This window comes from Sceloporus occidentalis, unplaced genomic scaffold (assembly GCF_023333645.1).
Source record: "Sceloporus occidentalis isolate IW3139 unplaced genomic scaffold, rSceOcc1.0.p SCAF_5, whole genome shotgun sequence".
Taxonomy (NCBI): Eukaryota; Metazoa; Chordata; class Lepidosauria; order Squamata; family Phrynosomatidae; genus Sceloporus; species Sceloporus occidentalis.
Window position 1 is genome coordinate 186904143 of NW_028316985.1, and position 27267 is coordinate 186931409.

The window sequence follows — 27267 nt, forward strand, 5'->3', positions numbered from 1 at the left end:
GGTTTGCGATCTGAATTGATGGATTGATTCAACAGTGGAGCATGGTTCACACTACATTTGCCCCGGTCGCATTTTCCCCCTGTCAAATAACCCACTTGTCGTTCACATTGACAAATGAACTGATTCCAAATGGACCCACTTCAGCCAGATGAAGGGCAAATTTAAACTGATTTTAATCTGCATCTTGTTGACACTTGTGAGGAATTGATGTATTGAAAAGGATGCGGGGGAAATCAGTGTCAAAAAGACCTGCATTAAATGGGTATCGCGCATGGCCCCCTCCCTCCGAACCGCTTCAGTGGCTCGGTTCAAGTGTGAACCAGGGTCATTTAAACTGGTTTGCAAACCAGTTTAAAATGTGGTGGGCGTTCTCCCCCAGCCGATATCTATACATTTCATGTCTTCCTCTTAAGGGCAGTGCCTTGCATTTCCCATTGTTCAGATTCATTCTGTGGGCTACAAACCCAAATCCATTGGTGATACCTTTGTTGGCCATCTGAATCAAGGCCTGGCGGATGGATTTGGGTTGGTATTTGTTAACCATGGCCAAGGCAGCCGCTCCCTGAGGATATCCTGGAGCTCTGTGGCAGAGGAGGCCTGTCAAGAGGGGACCAACCTCTTTGCTTGCAACCTGAACGCTGTGCTTTTGGGTTGATCCCAATAAAAGCACCCCTCACAGTTTTGGGGGGTGGTTCCATTCTGCTGGGATTTCCATGGGCTTTCTTGCCCTGGTTGCATGCCTCTGTTTGCCCCTTTTTCCAGCCTGTGCTTTCCAAGCAGCCCATGCAACCTGCAAGGCCACCTGATGATGAATCTGCTTTTTGGGGGTGGGAAGCGTTTGCATCAGCCCCTGCCTTGAGTTGCCTTGAAGAAGAACTTGAGCTGCCTGGTAGCCTAGGAGGAAGGAAGGAAGGAAGGCAGCAGCAGAGGCGGTCCAGGGGCGGTCTGCTGCTCTCTGCTGCCCAGAAGAGGAGCAGGAAGAAGAAGAAGAGGCAGCGGCAGCAGAAGCTCCTCCTGCGCTCAGAGGCTCCATGGCTGCTGCTGCTGCTGCTGCTTCTCCTGCTTCTCCTCTCTACGGAGGGGTGGAGGGGTGAGTCTGGAGCCCCTTTGCCCCTCTCCCTCGGGGGAGCCCTGACCCAGCCCTGGGCTTCCCCTCCTCCTGTCTCTTGCCTTGCCCTCTTCCCTTCCCTTCCTCCTTTGGACTCCTTGCAAATAGAAGCCCTCTCTTCTTTTTTTTTTGGGGGGGGGGGGGCTGGTGGGCAGAGCCTTTCTCTTGCTGGGGGGGGGGGTAGAAGGCAGCCTTGGGATCCCCCCCCAGGGGCCTAGCTCCTTTCCCTTCTCCATCCTGGCCCCCATTTTCATCCACCCCAAAGCCTTGCAGATTGCAACATACCTCCCCCCTCTTTCTTTGGGGGACCCCTGCCCTTTGACACCCCCCTTGGCTTTCCCTTTCTCTTGCTGGCACCCTTGGGATCCCCCCATGGCCTAGCCCCCTTCCCTTCCCTTCCCTTCCCTTCCCTTCCCTTCCACCCCAAAGCCTTGCACATAGCCCCCTCTTTGGCGGGGTGATGGGCAGACCCCTTGCCTTCCTCGTCTTCTTTGCTGAAGAGGCAAGGCACCCCTTTTATTTCCTTCAGTTTGCAGCTGCACTGCAGAAATAATGCAGTTTGACACTGCATCAGCTGCCATGGCACAACCCTCCGAGTAGAGCGGGATACAAATAATAAATATAATCATAATAATAATAATCCTAAGGAATCCTGGGATTTGTAGTTTGGTGAGGCACCAGCACTCTTTGGCAGTGAAGGCTAACGACCTTTTGAAACTAGAAATCCCAGGAGCCCATAGGATGGAGCTACAGCACTTACAGAGGTGTCAAAGTGTTTCATTTCTGCAGTGTAGATGCACTACTTGTTGCGTGCCTTCATGTCATTTCCAACTTCACGGGATTTTCTTGTCAAGGTGTGTTCAGAGGAGGTTTGCCATTGCCTTCCTCTGAGGCTGAGAGAGTGTGACTTGACCAAGGTCACCCAGTGGGTTTTATGGCCGAGATGGGAATCGAACCCTGGTCTCTAGAGTCATAGTCCAACCACTCAAACCACGACACCACTTTAGTTTAGACTACAGATTGCAGATCCATTATCCCAAAATGCAAAATATTCCCGAATCCAAGCTGGCCTTGCTTTCTGATGGTTCTGTGAACAGAAACCTGGTTTCATACACACACAAAAATTTAGCTATACTGTATATTGTATTGTATATTGAATTGCATATTGCATAAAAATTACCTTCAACCTATGTATATAAGGCAGTGATGGTGAACCTTTTAGAGGCCAAGTGCCCAAACTGCAACCCAAAACCCACTTACTTATTGCAAAGTGCCATGTCCCTCTGGCTTTCTATTAACAAACTCTGGCAAACTCTGTCCTGGGGTGATGGCACATATGCCCACAGAGAGGGCTCTAAGTGCCACCTCTGGCACACATGCCATAGGTTCACCATCACTGATATAAGGTATATAGCAGTCATAAAGGAATTTCATGTTTAGACTTGGCTCTCCAAAATTTCTCATGATGTACATACAGTGAGCCCTTGGTATTTACTGAGCGTTGGTACCAGGCCCCCTGTCTGTACCAAAATCTATGGAGGCTCCAGTCCCATTATATTATACAAGTTATTATACAAGTTGAAGATGAGTCAACAGTGTGATGCAGCAGCTAAAAAGGCCAATGCGATTTTAGTTTGCATCAATAGAAGTACAGTGTCTAGATCAAGGGAAGGAATAGTACCACTCTATTCTGCTTTGGTCAGGCCTCACCTGGAATGGATGTTGGGAAACTGGAGCCATGTGTCCAAAGGAGGACGACTAAAATGGTAAAAGGACTGGAAACCATGAAGCCCTTTGAGGAGAGACTCAGGGAGATGCTGGGGATGTTTAGCCTGGAGCAGAGAAGGTTAAGAGGTGATATGAGAGCCCTGTTTGAGTATTTGAAGGGATGTCAGATTGAGGAGGGAGCAAGCTTGTTTTCTGCTGCTCCAGAGAACAGGACCTAATGGAGCAATGGATGCAAGCTCCAGGAAAAGAGATTCCAGCTCATCATTAGGAGGAACTTCCTGAGAGTAAGGGCTGTTCGACAGAGGAACATGTACTCTCTCTGAAATTTTGGAGTCTCCTTCTTTGGAGGTCTTTAAACAGAGGTTGGATGGCCATCTGTCAGGGATGCTTTGACTGAGAGTTCCTGATGGCAGAAGGGGTTGGACTGGATGATCCTCTAGGTCTCTTCCAACTCCATGATTCTATGATAATATGCATCTATGTGCATAGAATCATAGAATTCTAGAGTTGGAAGAGACCCCAAGAAGGGCCATCCAGTCCAACCCCATTCTTCCATGCAGGAACTTGCAATCAAAGCATCTTCAATAGATGGCCATCCATCCTCTGTTTAAAAGTCTCCAAAGAAGGAGACTCCACTACACTGAGGAAGGAGTGTGTTCCACAGTTGAACATCCCTTACTCTCAGGAAGTTCCTCCTGATGTTGAGTTGGAATCCCTTTTCCTGGAGCTTGAATCCATTGCTCCATTGTGGCCTAGTCTCTGGAGCAGCAGAAAACAAGCTTGCTCCCTCCTCAATGTGATACCCCTTCAAATATTTAAACAGGGCTATCATATTCCTTATCTCTTTCTCTTCCCTCCATCTTCTCTCACCTTCTCACTTACTTTGTACCTTCGTACACATTTTCTGACCCTCACATCCTACTTTCTAACACATTCTTCTACTTTCTCACCAATCTGTTTCCTTACTTACTTTCCTTGACATATCTCCATCTCATCCGTCTGCATACTCCTAATCGGCGTTCCTTCTCTTTCCAGTTCATGGCCCGTTTCGTGTAACAGTTCCTCCTCTTTCCAGCATCGCATCATGTTCCCTGTTTGCATTCTTCTCATTTATCCTCTTACTGCCTAACTCTTATATAACTTATTTCATTATTATTCTGCCTGTCTCCCAGAACAGGACCCAATTCTTAGCATAAGAATTAAAACATAATTAAAACACCCATATCCCCATATAAAGCCATACTGTAATGATTATGTTAAAAATCCTGCCTAAACAAAGCTTTTTTTGTTTGCCAACGAAAGGCAATACTCTCCATCTATCTCTGCATAATACTGTTTATACATAGAAGGGTAAAATCAATGAAGGAAAAGATAAGATGGCATAGGAGATCACTGAAGACTTTGGGAGGCCTGCAGATTTGTCGTAAAATGGCAACTGAGTCACAAGTGTGTGTTGGCAACCGTGTTTCCTGCTGCATGGATAATTTTCACTGACCGAGTGAAATTGCACGAATTCATCTCATGCGCAATCTGGTGTTGGTTGCTCTCAGACATTGGTTTTTCACCCTGCTATTTTGTTTTTATTATTATAGATGGAAGCAACTAACTCTCATCTGGAGCAGATGTTTCCTCCTCTCTCTTTAGCACTCGGATTATGTAACCGTTAAAAAGAAAACCCTAACATCATGAGGGAGAGGGGGATCCCTACATTGCGTTGTTGCTAAGAAGGCTATGCTATATTTAGGAGAGGAGAGGCAGCCCACTGGAAAAAAAGCTCTTTCCTGCAAGAGTGCTATTGAATTACAGCAGCAGATTTGCTGGTGCAAATATACCAGTATTTCTGCTACTAAGCATTATTTCCCCCTCCGTTTCGGGGCTTTGGGAACAGAGGAGGAAGAGGAATGGGGAGATCCTATCTTACTACTTTGGTTGGTGGAGCATGCATGCTCAGCCAGTTGGAGGGCTTTAAACAGATCTGCATATTTATCTTTTCTATCAGATAATCTGCTCTCCACTTCAGTGGATGCCATTTTGCCCAAATCAAGCATGAAGCCAGAAATGGCAGCTTGGTAGATATAAAGTTGAAGGCTTTCATAGCCAGCATCCATAGATTTTTGTGGGGTTTTGGGCTATGTGGCCATGTTCTAGAAGAGTTTATTCCTGACATTTTGCCAGCATTTATGGCTGGCATTTTCAGAGAAGCTTGGCACATGTTTGTATCATTTGAGTTAATACCTCAATGGGCTTTGCTGAGCCTCAAGTCTTAAATCATAGATTAGGAAGGGATCCCAAGGGCTATCCAGTCCAACCCCAACCTGCCATGCAGTAAGACTCAGTCCAAGCTGACCCTGGGTCAGATGGCCATCCACCCTCTGCTTGAAAATAGCCTCCAAAGAAGGAGACTCCACCATTGTCCAAGGGAACGTATTCCACCATCAAACAGCTCTTACTGTCAAAAAGTTCCTCCTAATGTTGAGCTGGAATCTCTTTGCCTGGAGCTTGCATCCATTGCTCCATTGTGTCCTAATCTCTGGAGCAGCAGAAATCAAGCTTGCTCCATCCTTAATATGACACCCCTCCAAAAAGTTAAACAGGGCTGTCATATTGTCACCTCTTAACCTTCTCTTCTCCAGACTAAACATACCCAGCTCCCTAAGCCTCTCCTCATAAGACATGGTTTCCAGACGCTGAGGTTTGCATCCCTTTTCCTGGCCTTTGCATCCAAATCCCTTCTTGGCTGCCATGGACAACGCTGCCATAAAATATACATTTAAAAAAATATTCAAATAAAGACATATTATTCTGGGTGGGCTGGATTCCAGTGGAGGGTTTTTCCTAAGCTGAAAAACTCTGGAAACCAGGATTCAGATCCACACTCGGCCATGGAAACCCACTGGGTGATCTTGGGCAAGTCACACTCTCTCAGCCTCAGGGGATTCACCTTAAGGCTGCCATAAATCAGAAACAACTTGAAGGTACACAACAACAACAAACTGTTTTAAATAGGATGGTTTGCTTATGGTTTTAAAATTCTTTGTATTAGAATTGCTTTCTTCTCAAAGCTGTATTTTGTTTTAACCTCTATTGTGAGCCATCTTGGGTCCCCGATCCAAAGGATTTAAGTTAAATAAAGTCCATGGAGCCAGCATGGCATACAGGTTTGAGTTGTTGGGCTACAACTCGGAAGATAAGGGTTCGATCCCCTGCTTGGCCATGATGACCTTGGCCAAGTCACACACTCTCAGCCTCAGGGGAAGGCAATGGCAAACCTCCTCTGAACAAATCTTGTCCCCCCAAAAAACCATGATCGTTTTGGCTTAGGGTTGCCATAAACTGGAAACGACTTGAAGGCACACAACAACAACAACAACAACAAAGGTTTAGATTAAGGGCATGCACATACATTACATACATTTAAAAACAGGTGATGCTATTGTTTTCTTATGAGTTCAGGTTCTCCTTGTCTCATTTTGGCTTTTTCTCTCCAGGGGAGGAACCCACTCAAAAGTGGTGCTTCTATCAGAAGATGGCAAGATCCTGGCCGAGACGGAGGGGCCCTGCACCAACCATTGGGTAAGGATTTTCATTTACTCTCCCCAATGAAGGTTAAAAGGGGTAGCCAGTTTTAGGATAAAGCTCTTTGGCACAATGGTAGCGGGAAAGGGATCTTGCAAAGAAGCCACGATGATACCCTCTTGTAGCAATTTGGGGCTTATCTACACCGGTGAAAAACAGTGCACTCACCTCCAAACTAAAGCAGATGATCTTCATGGTGTATGGCTATTTCTGGTTTTCTGCTCTTAACCCAATTATATATAACACACAAACACACACACTATAATGCAGAAATCCATGGTTTTTGGCCCTTAACCCAATTATATATAATACACACACATGCACACACACTTTATAATGTAGAAATCTGGGGCCATGAGTCAAGTGGTGCTACAAGGCATGGTGGGTTTGTATGGGACTGTTGCACCTAAACCTTTCCTAATGCTTCTCTTGAGAGATTCTGTGTTCTGCCAAACAAAGGGGGCTGTGCCCTTGCAAAGGATGGAGACTTTTTGGATCTCAAAAGAAGTACCTTTTTGCATTGCTAACGTAATTCATATTTTATCTCCTGGACTTTAAAAGGCTTTGATCCCAGTGCCATATGTCCAGAAGGAGGAAGGACCCGATTGCATAGATATCCCTTCAAAAAACAACACCAACAACACTTTGAGAAAATGCAAGCCAGTGACTGAATTTGTCATTTTATATATTTTTGTCCTCCTGTATGAGCTTAAACATCTTTGCCTGATGAAGAAGCCAGGGGAGCTTTGAAAGGTTGAATATGTGTTTTGTGCATTTTGGTTGGCCAAACCCCCCAAACCCCACAAAAAACTAAAGCTATCCCTGTTTTGTGGATTTGGGGTGTTAGTGAACTTTGCTGTATGACCAACATGGCTACCCCTGAATATGTTACCATTAACTGAGTTGTTCTTGTTTGTTTTCTTCTTCTTGGCGAGCAGCTGGTTGGCTCAGAGAAATGCCTGGAAAGAATCAACGCCATGGTCAACGAAGCCAAGGGGAAGGCAGGGGCTGATCCTCAGGTTCCTCTTCGTTCCCTGGTGAGTCTCTACTCACCGTGTGCCCCTCTTCTTTCAAGAAAACACCCTTGCCAGCCTAGTAGCCAACAGAGGCTTCTGGACCAGCTCTGGCTCTTTGGGAAACTCCATCTGGATGAGCATGGGTCGGGGGAAATGTATTGGCTGGGTCTGAATGGAGTTGTCTGTTTGGAACGATGCTGTCAATCAGCGACGCTCATCCCACCTTCCAGGGAATCCAGATTCCTCAAGAAACACATGATTGTTTCTTCAGTGGGAAAAATCAGTGGCGGTGTCGTCAGAAGAATCCTCCTGCCACAATCCATCTTTCTCTACAGTCACCGTCCCCAAAGAACTGCTGAGCTTTCTCTAGGAAAGTTGGGTGGTTAGTGGCAGCATTGGCTGGCCCTCTTCCGAAACTGAAAGCATACCTTAGGACCCAAAGCGTGGAAAAATGACCTTTTTAAAAATAATCGTTATTAATTGTAAAATCAGAATCAAATCAAAATCATACACTCTTTTCATATGCATCTAGTATCTTATTTTCATTGTTTACATCATATTTTTTAGTTTCCCACCAAATTATATACTGTTGGTCCTCCATTTTCGCAAGAGATTTGTTCGGGAACACACACCCCTCTGTGAAAATGGAGACTTGCCTATATTCAAGCCCCATAGGCTTGAATGGGGCATGTGCCCGCAAGCGTGCATGAGGTGTGCGTCATGGGGGGGGGGGGGGCGCTCCATTGAATATAACGAAGGTCACCCCTCCATGAATATTTAAGACCGCGGACCTCATGTCCGTGAGAAAGGAGGGGAAACTATAGTATACATTATTTTATTACCTTATTCACCCTTGCTTTAAATTATATTTACACTTATTTTTATCATAAGTATGGTATTCATTCTCCTATATTCATGTTATCCTTTATCATTGTCATTATCTTTAATAGTAGTCATTCTTCTTATCCTTTCTACTCTTCATTTTCATTTACATCTTCCAACCTTATAGTTACCTTATTTTCTTTCTTTCATCTCACCATAGTCTGTAATACTGGCGCGGTACAAACCGCTAACAAGCAGCATACCAGCACCGGTATTAGGGTTAGGGAGCACGCACCATGTACATGCTCCCTAACCCTAATATGTGCCGGCGGTGCGATAATGGTGGAGCCCTGTGTACACGGGTGCTGCCATTATGACGTCATGTACACGCCACATCCAAACGATGCAGCATGGGCATGATGTCTTTGCTCTGCCCCAGGCCACTTATGGTGGCCTGGCTGCAGCGTGAGAGGGAGCTCCGAATGAGTGCGCCTCATTCCCACAGCCACCAAACGACTGTGGGAACGATGCCAGGGAGAAAGGGCCTGAGCGGCCCCTTTCTCCCATGGCTCTGGCTCCCAGGTGTCCAGGGGCATGAAGCCCCAAGGACACCCCTTTTCCAGGCCCCTTTTCTGTACTGGGCCATAGTTTGGAAAAGTGACCTTTTTTTGGCTGACAGCTTCCACAAAAGCCTTACCATTGCTGACTGAGGGATTCTGGCAGCTGTCATTCAAGGGCTACTTGGCACACTCTCCTGAGCTTTCTCCAAAGTTTAGGAATTCCCTGGCAGACAAACAGGTGCAAATGACTTTCTGAGCATAGGTTTCAAAGCAAACTTGACATAATTAGGGCTGCTATCACATTGCAGAATTAATGCAGTTTGACATGACTTTAATTATTATGGCACCATCCTATAAAATCCTTGGGATCTGCAGTTTGTTGTGGCAGCAGAGCTCTCTGACAGAGAAGGCTAAAAGCCTGTTGTTGTTGTTGTTGTATGCCTTGAAGTTGTTTCCAGCTTATGGCAGACCTAAGGCCTTCACCCATCACAGGGTTTTCTTGGCAAGTTTCTTCAAGGGGGATTTGTCATGACCATCCTCTAAGGCTGAGATATTGTGACTTGCCCAAGGTCTCCCATTGGTTTTCCATGGCTGAGGCAGGATTTGAATCCAGTTCTCCTAGTGCCCAATGCTCAAACCAATACACCACATTGGATCTCAAATTACAAATCCCCAGATGCCAAAGCATGGAGCCATGGCTGTTAAAGCAGTATCAAACTGCATTAATTCTGCAGTGCAGATGCAACCTAGGAGAGCTAGGACATAGCTTTGTTAGTCTGTTGAAGCATAAAGTGATATAAAGGAATCCTGTAGCAAGGTTTCTGAGAAAAAGAAAACTGTTAGCACAAACTTTCATGCACTCCAGTCCAATGCCTTGGATGAAGTGGAATGGAGTCCACAAAAACGTACGCTAGACGTTTCCTTTTCTCAAACAGTCTCAAGAGTGCAACAGGATTGCTTTATATCTCCTTAAGGAAGAGCAGGAATTGCAGTTTTTCTTTCAGGTAGAAAGCATCATGTACAGTAGGTCCTTATTTCCCACTGGGGTTTGGATAACAAAATCCATGGATGCTCATGTCTCATTCAATCCAGTGGCATAACAGAATGGTGTCTCTTAGATAAAATGGAAAAATCAAGGTTTGCTATTTGCAATTTATGCTTTTTCTGAATATTTTCAAGCCGTGGATGCTTGAATCCGTGGATTTAAAAGTCAGTGGATAAGGAGGGCCAACTTTATATCCTCTCTGGGAGATTGTGGTGGGACATATGCATGTAGGCCATGTGGCCTCCCAGATGTTCTTGGTTGCAAATTCCATTAGAGCTACCCTACCCATTGAAGTAGGCTGTGGGAGCTGCAGCATCTGCAGCGCCCATACATTCCCCAGCCCTGGTTTAATATTTTGGAGCTGGTGGGTGGCATATGGGGATGTTGATAGATGTAGATGTGTTGCTGCAGGGACTTTCTCTGAGTGGAGGGGAGCAGAAGGAGGCCATCAAGAAGCTCATGGAGGAGATGAAGACCCGCTTCCCTTACCTGAGTGAGAATTACTACATCACTACGGATGCCATTGGGGCCATGGCCACCGCTACCAACCATGGTAAGGAGTGGCCACATGGGACACGGTCTTCCTGTATTCAGCTTCTGACATGTTTGCAAAGCTCCTGACTCCTCTCAGTTTGATCTTCTAGCTCCATGCAAACTTTAGGGAGCGAGTCAAAGGTCTGTTGTTGTTTTGTTGTTATTTTTAACTGCCATCAAGTTGACTTTAACTTACGGTAACCCTATGAATTATAGATCTCAGCATCAAATCTAAAGCTTCTTTTGAGTTGACCCCAAAGATTTATTTTCTTCATTTCAAGATGAAGCATCTTGCCTCTGAGTACACCTGTCTTTTTAAGGACAGGTAAGATGGAGGCAGAGAGGCAGCATGGTGTGGTTGTTTGGGTGTTGGACTACAACACTGGAGACCCATTCTCTGCTCAGCCAAGGGCTATCTCGCAAGCTTCCATAAGTCTCAGGGAACAGGAGACTCCTACAGAATTCTGTGAGTCTTGTGTTTCCTCTTTTTCGGAAGAGAGGTGTGCTGGATGGAGGAAACGCTTGACTATGGATGTGTTTGGCCTTCCTCCTGCAAGGACTCATTCCTCCTTCTTCCTCTTCTTCCAGGTGGAGTGGTGCTTATCTCCGGAACCGGCTCCAACTGCAAGCTGATCAACCCGGACGGCACCCAGATCAGCTGTGGAGGATGGGGGCACATGATGGGGGACGAGGGGTCAGGTGAGCCCATGGGCCTGGGATTGGCGGAAGAGGGTGGCTTTCTTCAAAGATCTGTGCTCTCTCCTGGTTTGCTGGGGACAGCAAGAGCCCTGGTTTCCACTCAGGAGAGATGAGTCTTAGGATAGGGACAGCAACTGCCCTGGAGACAGGGGCTGGTTCTTGCTGCAGGCCATCCCCATCACCTCTTGGGAGCATGCGAATCTATACAGCATTGCACCCAGCTGCAATTTCCTCCCATTTTCTAGGCAATGGGAACACCCAACCCACATTTGGGAGGTACTGCCGGCCTCTGTGTAGATGGGCAACTGACACTGCCATGTTTGCATGTGGTTTCTGTTAGCATTGTTGCGCAGTGCGTGATTTGTCACGCTGATGTTCTGGACCAGGATCACCGCCTCACGAGCGACAGGCAGCTGTGTGCAAACTGGAGAAATGCCTCTCCCTTCCAGAAGCTGAGAAAAGAGACTCTAGCCAGATGTCTCTTCACGGGGCTTTTATTCTTCAGATGTTCCACTCTGTACAAGGCGATCTTACAACTCCAACACCGTCCACCATCCCTGCAACCCACACTGTGACTCGAGGCGCTCCCCTTTTATAGCCAGGGCTCCATGTGGCCTTTGGCCCTGCCTCTTCCTCCTGTCTCACAATGATTCCTGTCCCCTGCCCAGGGTGACTTTGCACTTTTGCAGCCTTTTGCAGCACTTGACTGCATTTGGTGACCATGCTCCCTGATGTCACTTCCCATGACTCAGCACTGGTGGGAAAATGCCTTGTCATCACGGCTGATGGTGACCTTTTGTTTTCCAGTCACTATTTAATGCCACATTGTGCTTTTCCCCAGGACTCTATATCCCAACAGTTTCTGGCTGCATTCAGGTGGGAAATGGGCAGAGATGTTAAAAAGAAAATTAGTTTAGGAAACTGGAAGCCTTTGGAGGTCTCCAATGGCCCAAGGGCCACATTTTCCTCACTCCTAGTCTTAGTAAAACCTGGATGCTCACTCCTATCCTGCTGCTCCATTGAAGCTTACCATAAATTAGCCTTTCTGTAATCCAGGAATGGGGAAGTTGCAACGCAGGAGCCAAAGCCTGCAAAGGTTCCCCATCTGGCTTGGGAGCGGCTTCATGAATCCCCACTCCTTTACAAAACTCTGCATGGTACTCCAGGTTTGGTCAGACCTCGCCTGGAATAGTCCTGCATCCAGTTCTGGGCATCACAATTCAAGAGGGATGTTGACAAGCTGGAAGGGGTCCAGAGGAGGGGGACCCAAATGGTGAAGGGTCTGGAAACCATGAAGCCCTATGAGGAACAATTTAGGGAGCTGGGGATGTTTAGCCTGGAGAAGAGAAGGTTAAGAGGGGATAGGAGAGCCCTGTTTAAACATTTGAAGAGATGTCAGATTGAGGAGGGAACAAGCTTGTTTTCTGCTGCTCCAGAGAATAGGACCCGGAACAATGGATGCAAGCTCCAGGAAAAGAGATTCCACCTCAACATTAGGAGGAACTTCCTGAGAGTAAGAGCTATTCAGCAATGGAGGATGATGCCTCCAAGTGTGGTGGAATCTCTTTCTTTGAAGGTTTTCAAATAGAGGCTGGATGGCCATCTGTCCCATGGAGTGCTTTGACTGTATCTTCCTGCATGGCACAATGGGATTGGACGTTATGACACTTGGATTATTGGATTATTTTAACTTTGTATGTTTTAAATTTTGTAATCTTTGTAATTTTAAAAAGTCTTTTTTAAATGTGTGCATAGATAGATAGATAGATAGATAGATAGATAGATAGATAGATAGTGAGCAGCCTTGTGTCCCAACATGGGAGAAAAGCAGGATAAAAATAAAATAAAATACTTCTGTGACTCCCTCAAGTGTTGTGAATATTTACAGCCACTGATCAGAAACAAGAGCTTTGTTTTCCTTGCACACCACCAATGGAAACACATTGCATTTTTTCAGTGTGGCGCCAACAAGACCTATAGTTGGCTCTGACAGTGAATCCAAAGGCACTGAAACATTTGTACAGTGTGTTGTTTGAAATAACGTATGGGTGGAAACATGCCAAATCAAGCCCAGCTTTTCATGCCTGAAACCTGTTGCATTCAGGCTTACTTTTGCATAAGCATGCATAGAATTGAGCTGTGTTTGCTGGGAAAATATCTAGAAGTCTTTTGCTTCTCCAGCCCTCCTTCAACATCTTTGCCACTGCTGATGTTGTTAAAAAATGTCCAGCTGGACAAATGAGAAGGAAAAGTGCAGCTGTAAAATGTAAAATGGAACTTTGCTGTCAGAGGCTTTGTTAATGGAGGTCTGCCTGCACACAAGTGATAGGTGGACATACACTTTACATATCATGTACAGAAGACAAGCCATGTGCCTACACTGTCGTGTCCATGAAGCATACGTTTCCCACTTTACAAATCCTTGCCAATTTCACCCACTTAGATAGCAGCCCAGATAGGAAAAAACTCTTCTAAAACATAGCCTCATAGCCTGAGAAATCCACAGAAAACTATGGCTGCCGGCATGAAAGCCTTTGACTTCACAGTGCAGATAGAACTAAGGTGTGTTAGAGGTTTACTGGCCTGGCTGTTGATAACCACCAGCCCTGATCTTAAGGTTATTCAAAGGTAAGATGTGTGCTGTTCCTTCTTAGAAATTCTATTGGGTTTATTTGGGTTACACTTGGAGGCTTGGGCAATGACAGAGCCAGGCCTAACCACCTCTTTTGGTGTCTCTCAGCTTACTGGATCGCGCACCAGGCTGTGAAGATTGTGTTTGATGGCTTGGACAACCTTGAAGTGCCCCCGCATGACATCAGCTACGTCAAGCAAGCCATGTTTGACTACTTTCAGGTACGTTGCTCATTGAGCCAGAAGAACCTGTCAGCATTGTGCTGTTCTGCTGTGTGACTTTTCCCACCGAAGGGAATGGAACAGAGAGGGGTCTTCTGGAGAGGAGAGGGTTAAGAGGCGATATGATAGCCCTCTTTAAATATTGTAAGGAATGACACATTAAGGATGGAGCAAGCTTGTTTTCTGCTGCTCCAGAGAATAGGACACAGAGCAATGGTGTTATTATTATTCTACCATGGACTGCGAAAAAGTCAAATCAACAGGTCCTAGACCAAATCAAACCTGGGCTGTCCCTTGAAGCCAAGATGACTAAGCTGAGACTTTCATCCTTTGGAGGTATCAAAGTGCTGAGTTGACTATTAAGCAGTATAGAAATGTAAATGCTATTGCTATTACTATCATGAGAACGCATGACTCACTAGAAAAGGCAATTCTGCTTGGGAAGGTAGAGAGAAATAGGCAATGAGGAAGATCACATTACACATGGACACTCAATGAAAGAAGCCACAATGGCTAGCCTGACTTTGCAGGACCTGAGCAAGGCTGTTGAGTCTAGGGTCAAGTCAAAGTCGACTTGAGGGCAGATAGTCACAAACACAGTACTTCCCTTCTGTTGCTCATTTGAGCCAGAGTAGAAAAGGAAAGGGGAAGAGAAAGAAAGGCTGTGTCTCTCCCTCCCTTGCCATATTTTCTGCCCCTTGTCCCTCTGCTCCGTTTTGCTAAGATGCTGCCTGCCTGATGCCCAGGTGCTGGCAGGTTAATGATTAGCTGCAGTGCTACCTTTCCAGCATCTGGCAGAGTCCGCCTTGGTCCGCTTTTTAATGGCTAAATAGCTTTTGTCGGCATGTCTGTGTCCACAATCAATTAGTCTGCCAGCAGATTTGAGTTTGTTATGCATTGTTTTTCTGTTGATGTTGGCTGCCGTGAGGTATCAGGAAAATCGGAAAGGAGCAAATGAATGTGGCTTGGCCTGAATGTCGGCCCCTCGCCTGCAGGCCTTTCTGTTTGCCTGCACTTTGCTCAAAAAAACAAGAAGGATGGTAAGAACAGTCTTCTGACGGAGGGAAGAAGGAGCGCCCATGTGCCAGCAGTCAAGGAAATGAAGGAGGAGAAAATGCAAGAGAGGTAGCTGTAAAGCTCTCCAGAGAACTTGACTTTTTTGAGGGTGCTAAACTGAGAGAGCTAGCATGGTATAGTGGTTTTAATATTGGACTATGGCTCTGGAAACCAGGGTTTGAATCCCCAGTTGTCACACTCTCAACCTCAGAGGCAGGCAAGGCAAACCCCTTCTGAACAAACCTTGCCAGCAAATCCCAGAACAGGTTCACTTTGGTGTCACCATAAGTCAGAAATGCCATAAAGATATACAGCAGCAGCAGCAGCAGCAAGAACAAAAGAACGAGAAAGCCAGCATGGTGTAATGGTTTGAGCATGGGACTATGACTCTGGAAACCAGGATTCGAATCCCTGCTCGCCCATGGAAACCCATTTGCTGTACCTTGGGCAAGCCACACTCTCTTTGCAAGGCAAACTGCCTCTGAACAAATTCTGCCAAGAAAACCTTATGATAGATTTAGCCTTAGGGTCTATCTGAAGGCACACAACAACTAATGCAAGGGGAGAGTGCATACACTGACATCTTGATGGTGTTTTACACACGTGGGATCCCTTATACGTACAGTTGTACTTTTTTTGGCATAGCATAATGCCTGTATTGAGTTTATAGCTGCGTATGCAGAGTGGTGCAGTTGTAACCGTTGCGCATGCAGGTGTGCACTTTCAGGCAGGTGTGTAACTGCTCAGCAGTGCCTTTAGTGTTCCTCTTGATTCACTAGGACTGAGGAGACAGCCATTTCACATTTGCAACTGGTTGCAGAATGTCAATACTCAGCAATAGATTTACACTATGCAAATAGGATCTCAAAAATTATGTATTCCAGGAGCCAAAGCAGCCTGGAAGAACCTATATTGTACAGTCAATCCTCCATATCCATAGATTCAACCATCTACGGCTTGAAAATACCCCCCCCCCATATATGTGTGTATGTATGTATGTATATATATATATATATATATATATATATATATATATATATATATCCCAAAAAGCAAAGCTTGATTTTGCCCATTTTATATAAGGGACACCATCTTAGTGTTGCTGTATGCCTTCGAGTCATTTCTGACTTATGGCAACCTTAAGGTGAACCTACCTTGGAGTGATAGTTTTATCTTTTTAAAATGTGTTTATTCTTTGTTTTAATATTTAATGTACTTTTGTTCTGTGTTTTTAATTGTACTGTTTTTTTAATGTTGCGAAGCCACTCTGAGTCCCAGTTCTGGGAAAGAGTGGGATCCAAATAATAATAATAATAATAATAATAATAATAATAATAATAATCTGAAGCCGAGAGCATGTGACTTGCCCAATGTCAGCTAGCAGGTTTCCATGGCCGAGCAAGGACTCGAACCCTGTTCTTTAGTCCTAGTCTTATGCTCAAACCATTATGCCACACTGGGTCTCACCATTTTACTACCCCATTGTATATAATGGGACCTGAATGTCCATTTTTTTTTATGCATGGAAGGTTCTGGAACCAAAACCCAGCAGATCCTAAGGACCCACTGTATTTTTATATTATTATTATTATTATTATTAAAGTCCCTCTGGGGATCCTTCTTTTGGGTTTAAAACTCTGAGCAGAAAACAAAAGCATCTAAAAGCGTTTGGGGTTCTCTGTTTCCACAGATCTCCGACAGGATGGGGCTCCTGACTCATCTCTACAGGACTTTTGAGAAGTCCAAGTTTGCAGGGTTTTGCCAGAAACTGGCTGAAGGTAAGTTGGGGAAGAATGGGAGGCCTGGCTGGGAGCAGAACCAAGGAAGGCTGCTCCTCCTTGCAGTTTTTGCAAGCTTCACTTGAGCAGCATATTGCTTTTAGACTGTGATGGAACTGGGATCCAGTATCCCAGTGGAGATGGACTGCCCAGGAAGGACTGGACAGCTCTGGCTGGTCCTGGAGAATAAAGGGAGGCTGTGAATGTGAAGTCAAAGGCTTTCACAGCTGGCATCCATAGTTTTTGTGGGTTTTTCGGGCTATGTGGCCATGTTCAAGAAGAGTTTGGCAAAACATCAGGAATAAACTCTTCTGGAACACAGCCACATCGCCTGAAAACCCCACAAAAACTATGGAGGCTGTGAAGTTTCTCACTGGGCTTGAACAACGGACCATTAAGAGGGGAAGGCAGCACTCACCCAGAGCACCCTGGAATTACACTCTGCTGAAGGCATTGTGGGAAATCTTAAGATGGTGACTCCCAGACCATCCCTCTTCACCTCCCAGCACCACCAGTAGATTTACTGGGATTTCTTAAGAGGGCTCAGGGCAAGATATAGCAAGCTTAGGAAAGGCAGGTGGCCTAAAATCTCTGTCTGCACCTGTAGAATAGAGCCAATGTGCCACATGTCTTGCTTGGTCAATTTATCTTCCCATTTGGGGTTGCAGAAATAGGGGCCAGCATCCCAATATGAGTGTTGCATACTCACATAAGTTTTTTTGCCCACGAAGTCAAGTCCATATTCAGTTCACTGCAGGCATGATGGTTGTGTGTCCAGTCACATATTATTATTTATTATTATTATTATTATTATTATTATTATGCTTTATTTATATAGCGCTGTAGATTTGCATCCCTTGATTGCGCCCCATTAATTGTACCCCTTGATTTGCTGGGACCGTGGAAACTGCAAGCCACTTTACAGATGCACAATTGGTTGCACAATGTTGGTGTTACACAAACACCACTTACCCACATGAGCATAGGTTTACACTGTGCAAGCACAACACAGATTTACAGCTAGGATTTGTTTTTAAAAAGGCAAGTAACTTGCTCAGCTTTGTTGTTAATTGCTGTCAAGTCAAATTCGACGCATGGCAACCTTATGAACAAGAGTCCTTCAAGATTCCTGGTTCATCCACAGCTCTGCTCCTATCTTCCAAACTCAAGACAGCTGTAGCTTTTTTGACTGAGTCTCTCCATCTGGGACACAGTCTTCCTCTTTTCCTGCTGCCTCCCACTTTTACCAACCAGGATTGTCTTTCCTAATCAGTCCTGCTTTCTCTTATGTTCAAAGTAGGACAGTCTCGGTTTTACAGATTTGGATGTAAACGTTAACAGGCGGTAGAAAGGAAATCACTCTCCTTCTTTCTCCCGGCAGGAGCCAAGGCAGGGGATCCCCTTTGCTGTTATATTTTCAACAAGGCTGGGGAAGTCCTGGCACGGCACATCGTGGCTGTGCTGCCCAAAATTGACCAGGTAATTCCTAATCCAGGCAAATTGAGTGGGTGGAGGAATGGATCTGCTCAGGAGGGGTGGGCTAGAGTTGCACTGGCATTATTACTGCCATCCCAGGTTGCAGATACTGAACAAGAGACACACAAAGGCCAATGTGGCTTGTTTTGTCTGCCGGACAGAATGGACTGTGGCCAGAGATCCTACTAGGATGGTCTGTGAAAGAAAGGGAAGGATGCATCTTTAAAAGGAAACCGCCCCCCTCCAAATGTGTTTTGGAGTCTGCTGGGGTTTGGTTCCAGGACCTCCCGTGGATACCAAAATCTCTGGATGCTCAAGTCCCAATAAATACAATGGTGTCTCTTACATAAAATGGCAAAATCAAGGTTTGCTTTTTGGATTTATGTCTTTTAAAAATATTTTCAAGCCATGGATGGGGGAATCCATAGCCGACCGCGATTGGTTTTGTCAAGGCTAAGCTTTTCTGTCTGTATGGTGAGACCCTTGTTTCTCCTGCTGCAAAAGGAATCGTAAATCCCTCAGTGATGTGGTTCAGCATCCTCTGTGGGACTGAGAGAAAGGTCAGAGAATGGAGGGTTCTCCTTCGAGGATACGGCTGTTGTATCTTGGCCAAGACACCCATCTATTCTCCCTTATGCTGTTTTCATAAGCATGACAATGTGGCTATAAGAGGTTGCAGAACCCATTGCTGTAGACTGTTTGCTTTGCAGCCAGAGGGACCTTTCAAGCCCTCTTGCTGCTTTAAAACCTCTTCAATGTACCGTTCTTTAAAGGCTTTTGTCCCAGGTGGCTTCAGCATGGTGTCAGCAGTAATTGAGGGTTACCTGGAAGGCTACCTGAGGAGGGGTAGAGGGATCTAACCGGTAAAGGGCAAACCCTCATGGGCTGCTCTGTCTCATCTGCCTCTTCCCTCAGAGCCTTTTCCAAGGAGACCTGGGCTTGCCCATTGTGTGCGTCGGATCAGTGTGGAACAGCTGGGAGATGATGAAAGAAGGTGAGTGGCAGGCATGGGGCCAGTGGGAGATGGGAGAGGAGGATGGCAAGTTGGCTTTGCAAGGTGAAATGTGGCTTTGGGTGATCATTTGCTTTGCCAAAGGCGGACTGATACAGCTTCTTTCTTGATTCGGCACAAGGGCTGCCTTGTCTGCGGTGCTTGAGACTGTTTAGAAATCAAACATGGCAAGACCAGGAGGCATTGCCAGGGGAGGGCAGGGAGACATTTCTGTAGCAATGTTGGGAATGGGGTGGCCCTCCAGGTCTAGTTGAACTGCTGCTCCCAGCATTCCTCACCACTGGCTATGCACTCTAGGGCTGATTGGAGTGGAAGGCCTGAAGAACTGAAAGCATTTAGTGGACAAGTAGAAGGGCCGGGTTGTGCTTGACTGCCTCTGCTTAGCATCAAAAGTAAACTGCAGGATGGGATACCTCCCCACCTTCCCCTACCTAGTCTGAAAAGTATGCAGAGATCTTGTAGCACCTTTGAAACTAAACCAAAAGAAAGATGATAGTAGCAAGAGCTTTCATAGACTTGAGCCTACTTCCTCAGATGAAATAGGCTTAAGTCTACGAAAGCTCATGCTATCATCTTTTTTCCCTAGTTCGTCTCAAAGGTGCTACAAGATCCTGTTGCACACTGATTTTCCAGATTATCACGGCTATATCTTTTAATTTCACCACCATACTTTGAGAAGCTTTGAATCTGGTCCCAATCCTCTGCCTGAATCATTGAACAATCAATACAAGGACAACGGCTGATACGACACTCTTGCTGTAATGAGGAGGGAGGAGAAAGAGACATTCTGCCTTTCAGCTTCATTAACTAATTTCCCTGTGGATCAGCATTTTGGGGCCGTACCAATAGCAAGTACATTTCTATACCATTTATCAGTGCATTTAAACTCCCTAAGTGGTTTACAAAGTGTAAGATAATTGCCCCCAACAAGCTAGGTACTCATTTTAGCGACCGTAAAAGGATGCAAGGTTGAGTCAACCCTGAGCCCTTGGCTGGTATTGAACTCACAACCTTGTGGCTTGTGAGTGAGTGGCTGCAGGACTGGCATTTAACCACTGCGCCACCAGTTGCAACCTTTATTTTGCTGCTGCTGAAGTCATTATCAGTTGGGAGTCTTCTTGGCATCAACACCCTCCTCCTTCCCAAACTTCAGGGGGCCACTCAGGCATGCATGCCTTGGGGAGGCCCACTCAGGGAATGTTGAATGGGAGCACTTGGTTGCATTTTGTCAGTCCTCCACTGGTGCTCTTGTCTTCCAGGGTTCCTCCGGGTGCTTGCCCAGGCCCACAGCGAACAGCCTGGCAGTGCCTTCTCCAGGTTCAGCCTCTTGAAGCTGAAGCAGTCATCGGCGCTAGGAGGGGCGAGCCTCGGAGCCAAGCACATTGGGCAGGCCGTGCCCCTGGACTACACTGCCAACGTGGACATCTTCTATACACACTCCTTCGCCTAGATCCAAGGGGAGGTGGGGGTGGTCCAGAATGGTCATCCCTCCCTCTCCTGTCTTGTCATTCCTCTGTGTTTTGTTTTTTTTACACTGCATTTGTCTTTACTGTTTTGGAATGAATCGTGTGGGCCTTTTTGTATGAGCGTGTTTCTTAGCATTCATTAAAAAAAGAAAGAAAAAAGCAAGACCTTGTGGTCAACCAGCACAGCTTTGTATGTAATGAAGCCTCAGCCCTGTTCCTATTTTTAGGGCACTGAATGAAGGCACTGGAGGAAGGAACCAAGGCCTGGCCTACTGTTTATCCCTAGATGAGAGGGGTCTTTCCCAGACCCCTCATTACACTTGTCTACACTACTCTCAGGAGCACTGACTTAAGGCAGTTGTTTCTGTAGTGAAGTTCTACTGGACAGAAAGAAGCACTTTGCAGAGTGCTTCCCTGCCCACAGAGAGGTACTGGTTAGCCATGTTAAGCCACAAATGGCCAGTATCACATTGCCCAGCTATCAAATGAAAATGATTTCTCAAGAGCAAATTGGTTCCTGCTGTCTATGCTGGGTCAAAATTTGAGCAGAGAAGCCCTGTGGATTACTACCCCTGTCTGCTGGGGCTTTCAGCAGCGGCACAACTCAAGCTGGCCTGGCTTTCTCCAGTACTGCTCTTCAATCCCTCCATCAGGCTGTTCTTTAGAGGCTGGTGCCTCTGTTGCCCCCAAGGTGAGACAAGGGTCTCTTACTTGCAATGGCCTGGATGGCTGGGACGTACGTTTGCCACAGGGTAAATGAAGCCAGCCTTTGCTGCCACTGTCTCTGGCTTGCAACAGCCTGGATGGAGGGATACACAGATGACAACTTGTAGGTTCCAGAAAGGCCTGCAACACCACACCCAGCTCAAAACCCATTTATTTAAGAATGCATTGTTGTAAAAATGGACAGCACATAATTGCAAAGGCTTCTTCCCAAAGGAACCAGAAATGCAAAGGGTTGGGGGAGGCGAAGGAAGAGACCGAAGGAGGAGAGAAAGGGTATAGCCTATGCTCTAGCAACTTATTCTGCAGATTCAGACTATACCCTCATGGAGCATGGCCATGGATGATGGGAGCTGTAGTTTAAGACATCCAGAGGGGACTGGCAAGTAACAAATCTGTAATGTAGCCAAGAGGGGAAAATTCATCTGGATCTTGGGTCCCCCGTCGTTAAAAAGCCCCCCCCCCAAAAAAAAAAATCCAAGGCAAAATAGAAGTAACAAGTTTCCATATTCTAGGCAAGAATTTCCTCCCACCCCTTGGCCTATTGCAGGAAGAGACTTCTAGGGGGCTTTATGCTCAGTCTTCACGTGCTCTGGAGCCAGCTGGTTGTACAAGACCCTGCGGTTGGATTGGCAGCCATGGCGCTACACTGGAGGAAGCCCTAAGAGAGGCATCTACACTGTCCTAAGAGTTTGCTACAATTTCATTCTCAGGGTGAGAGAGCAGGGCCTGTGGACTGGACTGCTTTAGGCACCATCCCTTGGTTTGGTTCCCAGCACAATAATGACAGAAAGTCAACACGTTCTGGGCCAAGACTCTTAAAACTGGACAGAAACCATATTTTGAAGCTGAGGGAAGAGGGTGCACACATGAGGGCCCCTCCGCCGACTGACAACAGGCCTCTACCTTGATCGCCCCCTTAATAAGGGATTGGTTCCAAGAGCAAGCAAATGGACTGGATTATGGCTGCAAGGAATGGTGTTTTTACGCTGTTTCTTTTACAGCACACTTGCTCTTGGGATGGAGCAGAAGGGCTGTTTCTGGCTGGAGAAACAGGTCCTGAATTGCCTAAAGGGGCCAGCAATATTGATGGGGAACCTAGCTCCTCTGAGTCCTGTTGTCTCTGCTGGCAGAAGACAACCTATCTCCAACCCTTGCAGGGTCTGCCATGCTACAGACCAGGGATGTAAGCAATGAAGGGGGAGCTAGAGGAATAATTTTCCAGCCACAGCATGCCAAAAATGCCTCCTTTCCCCTCCAGAATGGCAATTAGAAGTGGCTTTCCGTTGCCACTCCGAAAAGGGATGCAAGGTATTGAGGGGGGAATATTGAATGGGCTCTGGGGATTGGGGAGAGCTTTTTGTGCATCCACATGGCCAGGGGGCTTTTGGTGTGACTTTTGGGTAAATGTCACCCAACCAATTCAAAATGTTCCGGAGGCTGTGGGGAATGGCAGGGGACTTGAGGTGGGTCACAACAGTGGCATCCAGGGGCCCCACATATGGCCTTGCCGTTTCCCCCACCCTTGCCAAAAACATTTATCCCAGCAAACCCTATGTTGGCAATTAAAGCCTCAGCTGAGAAGCCCAGGGAGGGAGGCTACAGCCAACAGATGAGACAGTTCAGCATCTCGGCAGCCAAGTATTTTTCTTCTCCAGGGGAAGAGATGCCCACTTGGTATCGATCAAGCAGCTATCAAGCAGAAAAGTGAAGACTTAGCTTTTTGATTATGATATTTTAGTGATGAGGGAGAGGTGAAAGAGGGGGAGAAAGGCAAAAAGAGGAAAGGAGGGACAGGAAATTATTCATGACAGGTTCTTTACCCAAGATCACCTTGCTCTCCCCTCTAAAAAACACACAGCCACTTGAACCTCCTGGGATATCACTGCCACCATAGGGAGCCCTGAGCTTGCAAATGAAGAAGGAGCTGGTTTGTTCAAGTGGGCTCCCCAAAGCCTCAGGGACCCCAACCAGAAAGGCTTAGTGAGGGCTGCCGTCCCACGGGAAGCTTACAGCCCACAAGGTGGCAACTGGGTTTCTTGTCGGCCGGAGCGAAAGAGGGCAGAGGTAAAGGATTGCTCCAAAGCCAGGAGGGGAAGCGGAAGAAGCGGCGGTGGCGGCACAACTGACTGGGGGCAGAGCTGGCCTGCCAAGCTTGGAAACTTCCACCGAGAAGAGAGATCCAGGTGCCTCCACTTGCCCTGCAGCAGGGTCCCCCGCAAACTGTGTCCAAAGCACACTCAAAGAAAGGGTAGGCAGATGGCAAGGACGGGCAAACAAGGAGAACGCCCCGCTGGCAACTGGGCCGGGCGCGGCGCTGTTTAACGGAAATAGGAGGATGAACTGGAAGGCGCCCCCATCCAGCTCCGTCCCCTGTCCTGTAAGATGGGTATGAGTTTTTTGTCAGTTTTCTTTCCAAAATGTCCCGATGCAGCAAGAAAAGAGGAGGTTAAGTAGCTTAAGAGGCCCACCGATTTGCCCATGAAGAGTCTCTTTTCCACCACGGCTTGAAGATCCCGTTCCCTCCCCCACCCCTCCCCTTACCCATCCAGGGCCCCCAAAAGAAAAAGAGTCTGTGAAGTCTTCCTGAAGGTTCAGTACTTCACTCCGGGGATAAACTCCTTGGCGTCAGGGTTTAAGGTGCTTTTGCTCTGAAAAAGGAGAAGGAGAATGGAAAAGAAGAATCAGCATGACATCCTCTGTCCATCCTGTGTCCATCCTGGCGGAGGAACACTGATCTATTACATGAGCACCACAGGAAAAACTGGGGAGACGCTTCAAAGTGCTCAACAGATAGCTAAGCATTATGAGGAAAACCCAATGCTTTTCAGCCTGCCTGCCTGTCTAGCTATCTGGCCTTATTCAGGGGTGATTTGAAATCTAACTGCAGAAGTTTATGAAGTGAAGACTCCCAATCTATCTGCATTATATAGCCCAAAACACATTGGGCCTTCTCTGTATTAAAACAGCCATCTATTGAGCACTTTGAGATGTATTTCCATTTTCCCCCTGTGAATTCCACTGGGTGCCCTCTGGTTTTATTCTCTACTATATAGGCAGCAAAAGAGGTATAATGGAATATAGTTACAATGACCCTGGCCAAAAAGGCCTTTTTAACTGGGACCCCTCATTCATCACATACTCACTGCATGTCACAGTGACATGCCAACTACCTACCTGGCAAAGTGCTTGCCACGTTGCCATTTTACTTTTATTGGATAAAAGTGCCCTGAAAGGTATTGAAATCTCTCTCTCTCCCATTCCAATGAAAATAACTGAGGAAGGCTGAAGTCAAAATTTTTGCTTTATTCTGCTTTATTCATATAAATAATATTGTATTATTTCTTGCTTGTTTGCAATCATTTTATTAAATCTATATAAATATTATGGTATCCTTACATTATTCAGGTTTTATCTGAAAATACTACTGTTCCATTGCTTTATACAACTGGGGTATGCATGTGTGAAACTGATGAAAAATAGAACAGAACAGCACCAGTTTCAGATGGAACCTGTAGTTCAGAGGGTAATATAAAACTGAAGTGGTTAAGTAACTATCATCCTTGCCTACCACCTGCCACCTCAAAATATTGGCAATGCCTATGGCTGATGGCACCGTCTCAAAAGAAGAGATATGGAGTGCCCTTCTCCCTCTCTCTCCCAATGCTTACCAAAATGTCTTCCGAAACGTGGCTGTGGGTGCTGTCGTTGACCGAGAGGCCATTCAGCTGCTGCTGAAGCTGCCCAATGCCCTGGGGCAGGTCGCGAGACGGAATGAACCAGTCCTGGTCTTCCTCGTCCAACATCTCCTGGAAACAACGGTCAAGGAACTCCTGTTCCTGCAGCTCTTCCTCCACCTGGCAGAGAAGGAGAAAGTCATAAGGATGAAGCCAGCCTGCCACAGCAGGAAGGCTCCTGCCTCATACAAAGTAAGTGTCATTGGCTTCTACAACTCGGTCCTGAATTGCTGGCCAAGCCAGGAGCCCAGCAGGAATGAGGAGCCAGGAGCCCCATTCATTTGAACATCCTGGCTCTGTCCATCCCCAGGGACATCTATACAAGGACCTGGGTACCAAATTCTCTGTTTGCCACCAGCATTCCTTCTGTGGATATGCCCTTAATGTGCACACAACTGGAGAAGGGAAATAACAGCACAGGTGAACCTGCTCATGTAGCCCCATTCCCTTCCTCCTCATATTGTTAACAGCATGGAGAAAAAACAATCTAAAGGGGGCAGTACCACACTGAAAGTGAAAATGCAGCAGAAATGCATCTGTGTCTGATTTCACTGTTATAGAGAGGAAATGACATGGAACATTTCACCACCAGCTGAATGCTGATACCAGTGTGTTTGGGATCCAAGAGCAAATTACTGAAGAAATCAATGCAACGAAATGAGATTTAAGGCCTCTTTCAGGAAAAGAAGCAGAAAGACTGTAGCCTTGTAGCCTTGCAAATTACACACAAATGCCACACTGTCATTTTAGCACGATTCACACATGGCCTGCTCAGGCTGCTTTTGTCTTTCAAGGCTTGTGCAATGCCATTCTGCCAGCAAGGGGGAGCTTTTGTTTAGCATCCCAAGCACTGAACGCCTGAAAGAAGAGAGCCTTGTGTCCCCTAATGCTGATGTTCCTGGGTCATTTTACTCATTTTCTCCCTCTTTCTTGCAGGATCTAGGTATCCCTTCACCTCTCTCCAATGACACAGAACTGTTGCTGAAGGTGAGCAGGGAAGCAAGCCATTGCTGATCCCTGACAGTGTCTTTGCATTAGAAAGAGAGGCCACCCCACCCCCACCCCCACCCCTCCTGACAGCGCAGCCTATCAAACTGATGGCCTCTCAGCAAATAAATATTAACGGTGAAGCAAGAACCCTACTTGGAGCCAGTGAGCCAGTGGGGGAAGGCCTTCAGAACACAGTTCAGGGAGTGACACTTTGCATGCACAAGCAACTGCTGCTACTGAGTTCAGATGGCAAAGACCGGCAGCAAGTCTCAGAGCTAAATCCACAGCAATTTTCCGTAAGAGCACCCCATGGCCCTGTTGGATCAGAGAAGAGACCCATGTGCAGACAACACTCCTGGGTACTGACAAGTTATGGAGATAATCTCTCAGCCACCTTACCTCAGCCGTATCCAGCGTCCCATTCTCAAGAGGGCCAAATGCAAACATTCCACTTCTCTCTCATGGGACTCAAGGCCAGTGAGAGGACTCCTTGTTCTCCATGATGCAGTCTGATTCCTTTTAACACCTCTACTGCTTGCCCACCTTGACAGAAGTCCAGTATCCTCAGGGTGGCCAGCCAGGACACATCTGATAGTCACTCCCCACTCCAAAAAGTAGGAAGCATTATGTATGACCTTTTACAGGATAAAAACTGCGACCTGGCGTGCATCACTGAGACCTGGCTGGGGCCTGAGAGTGAGGCAGTGTGGGCCCAGGCCCTTCCAGCCGGGTACTCAGTTAAGGACCAGATCAGGTTAGGTGGGCGGGGGGGGGGCGGTGTTGCCTTGGTCCATAAAAACACTCTTTCCTTAACCAGGATCCCAGTCCGGAAAACAGATCACATCGAATGTATTTACCTGTCCCTGAAGGCCAGAGACAGTCTAGGGATTCTGTTGGTCTACCGGCCACCCCGTGCACTAACAGACTCCCTGGCTGAGCTGACACAGCTGGTCTCGGAACTGGTGTTGGAGTCCCCTAGGCTTCTTGTCCTGGGGGACCTCAACATCCCTTTCGAGGCCAGTGATACTCCAACAGGTGCGGCTCGGGAGTTCATGACTACCATGGCAGCCATGGGCCTGTCTCAATTA

At 46.6% G+C, this 27267-nt stretch overlaps 2 protein-coding genes across 8 annotated transcripts in view; one reads left to right on the forward strand and one right to left on the reverse strand.

Annotated features, from left to right (window-relative positions):
- The first annotated feature begins 905 nt into the window (after positions 1 to 905).
- Positions 906 to 20892, forward strand: NAGK (N-acetylglucosamine kinase). Of its 4 annotated transcripts, none has more exons than XR_016281374.1 (11): positions 906 to 1090; positions 6325 to 6409; positions 7351 to 7449; positions 10267 to 10408; positions 10978 to 11088; positions 13829 to 13941; positions 16688 to 16775; positions 18157 to 18254; positions 19167 to 19245; positions 19850 to 20111; positions 20523 to 20599. XR_016281374.1 is itself a non-coding variant. In XM_089526442.1 (10 exons), exons 1-10 carry the CDS (start codon positions 1032 to 1034, stop codon positions 20711 to 20713), a joined length of 1065 nt encoding a protein of 354 aa, XP_089382568.1. In that variant the 5' UTR covers positions 906 to 1031; the 3' UTR covers positions 20714 to 20892. The 4 variants fall into 4 exon arrangements, 2 of the variants coding, with proteins under 2 accessions (XP_089382568.1, XP_089382567.1); XR_016281375.1 differs by having other exon boundaries at positions 19862 to 20111; XM_089526442.1 differs by lacking the exon at positions 19850 to 20111 and having other exon boundaries at positions 20523 to 20892.
- Positions 20893 to 21588: 696 nt separating this feature from the next.
- The window catches only part of LOC149313318 (polyadenylate-binding protein-interacting protein 2B-like), a 40898-nt gene continuing 35219 nt past the window's right edge, over positions 21589 to 27267 (reverse strand). For all 4 annotated transcript variants that reach the window (XM_089526445.1, XM_089526444.1, XM_089526446.1 and 1 more), the window contains exons 3-4: positions 25124 to 25309; positions 21589 to 24103 (exon numbers count right to left, since the gene is read on the reverse strand). In XM_089526445.1, coding sequence (XP_089382571.1) covers positions 24047 to 24103; positions 25124 to 25309 — 243 coding nt within the window. In that variant the 3' untranslated portion in view covers positions 21589 to 24046. The remainder of the gene's footprint in view (positions 24104 to 25123; positions 25310 to 27267) is intronic.

What these genes read in the sequence shown, in the direction of transcription:
- NAGK (XM_089526441.1), top strand. Translation starts at nt 1,032, where the DNA reads ATGGCTGCTGCTGCTGCTGCTGCTTCTCCTGCTTCTCCTCTCTACGGA. An exon ending in TTGCCAGAAACTGGCTGAAG is followed by an intron (nt 16,776 to 19,166) that starts GTAAGTTGGGGA and finishes CTCTTCCCTCAG; the next exon opens with AGCCTTTTCCAAGGAGACCT. An exon ending in CTGGGAGATGATGAAAGAAG is followed by an intron (nt 19,246 to 20,522) that starts GTGAGTGGCAGG and finishes CTTGTCTTCCAG; the next exon opens with GGTTCCTCCGGGTGCTTGCC.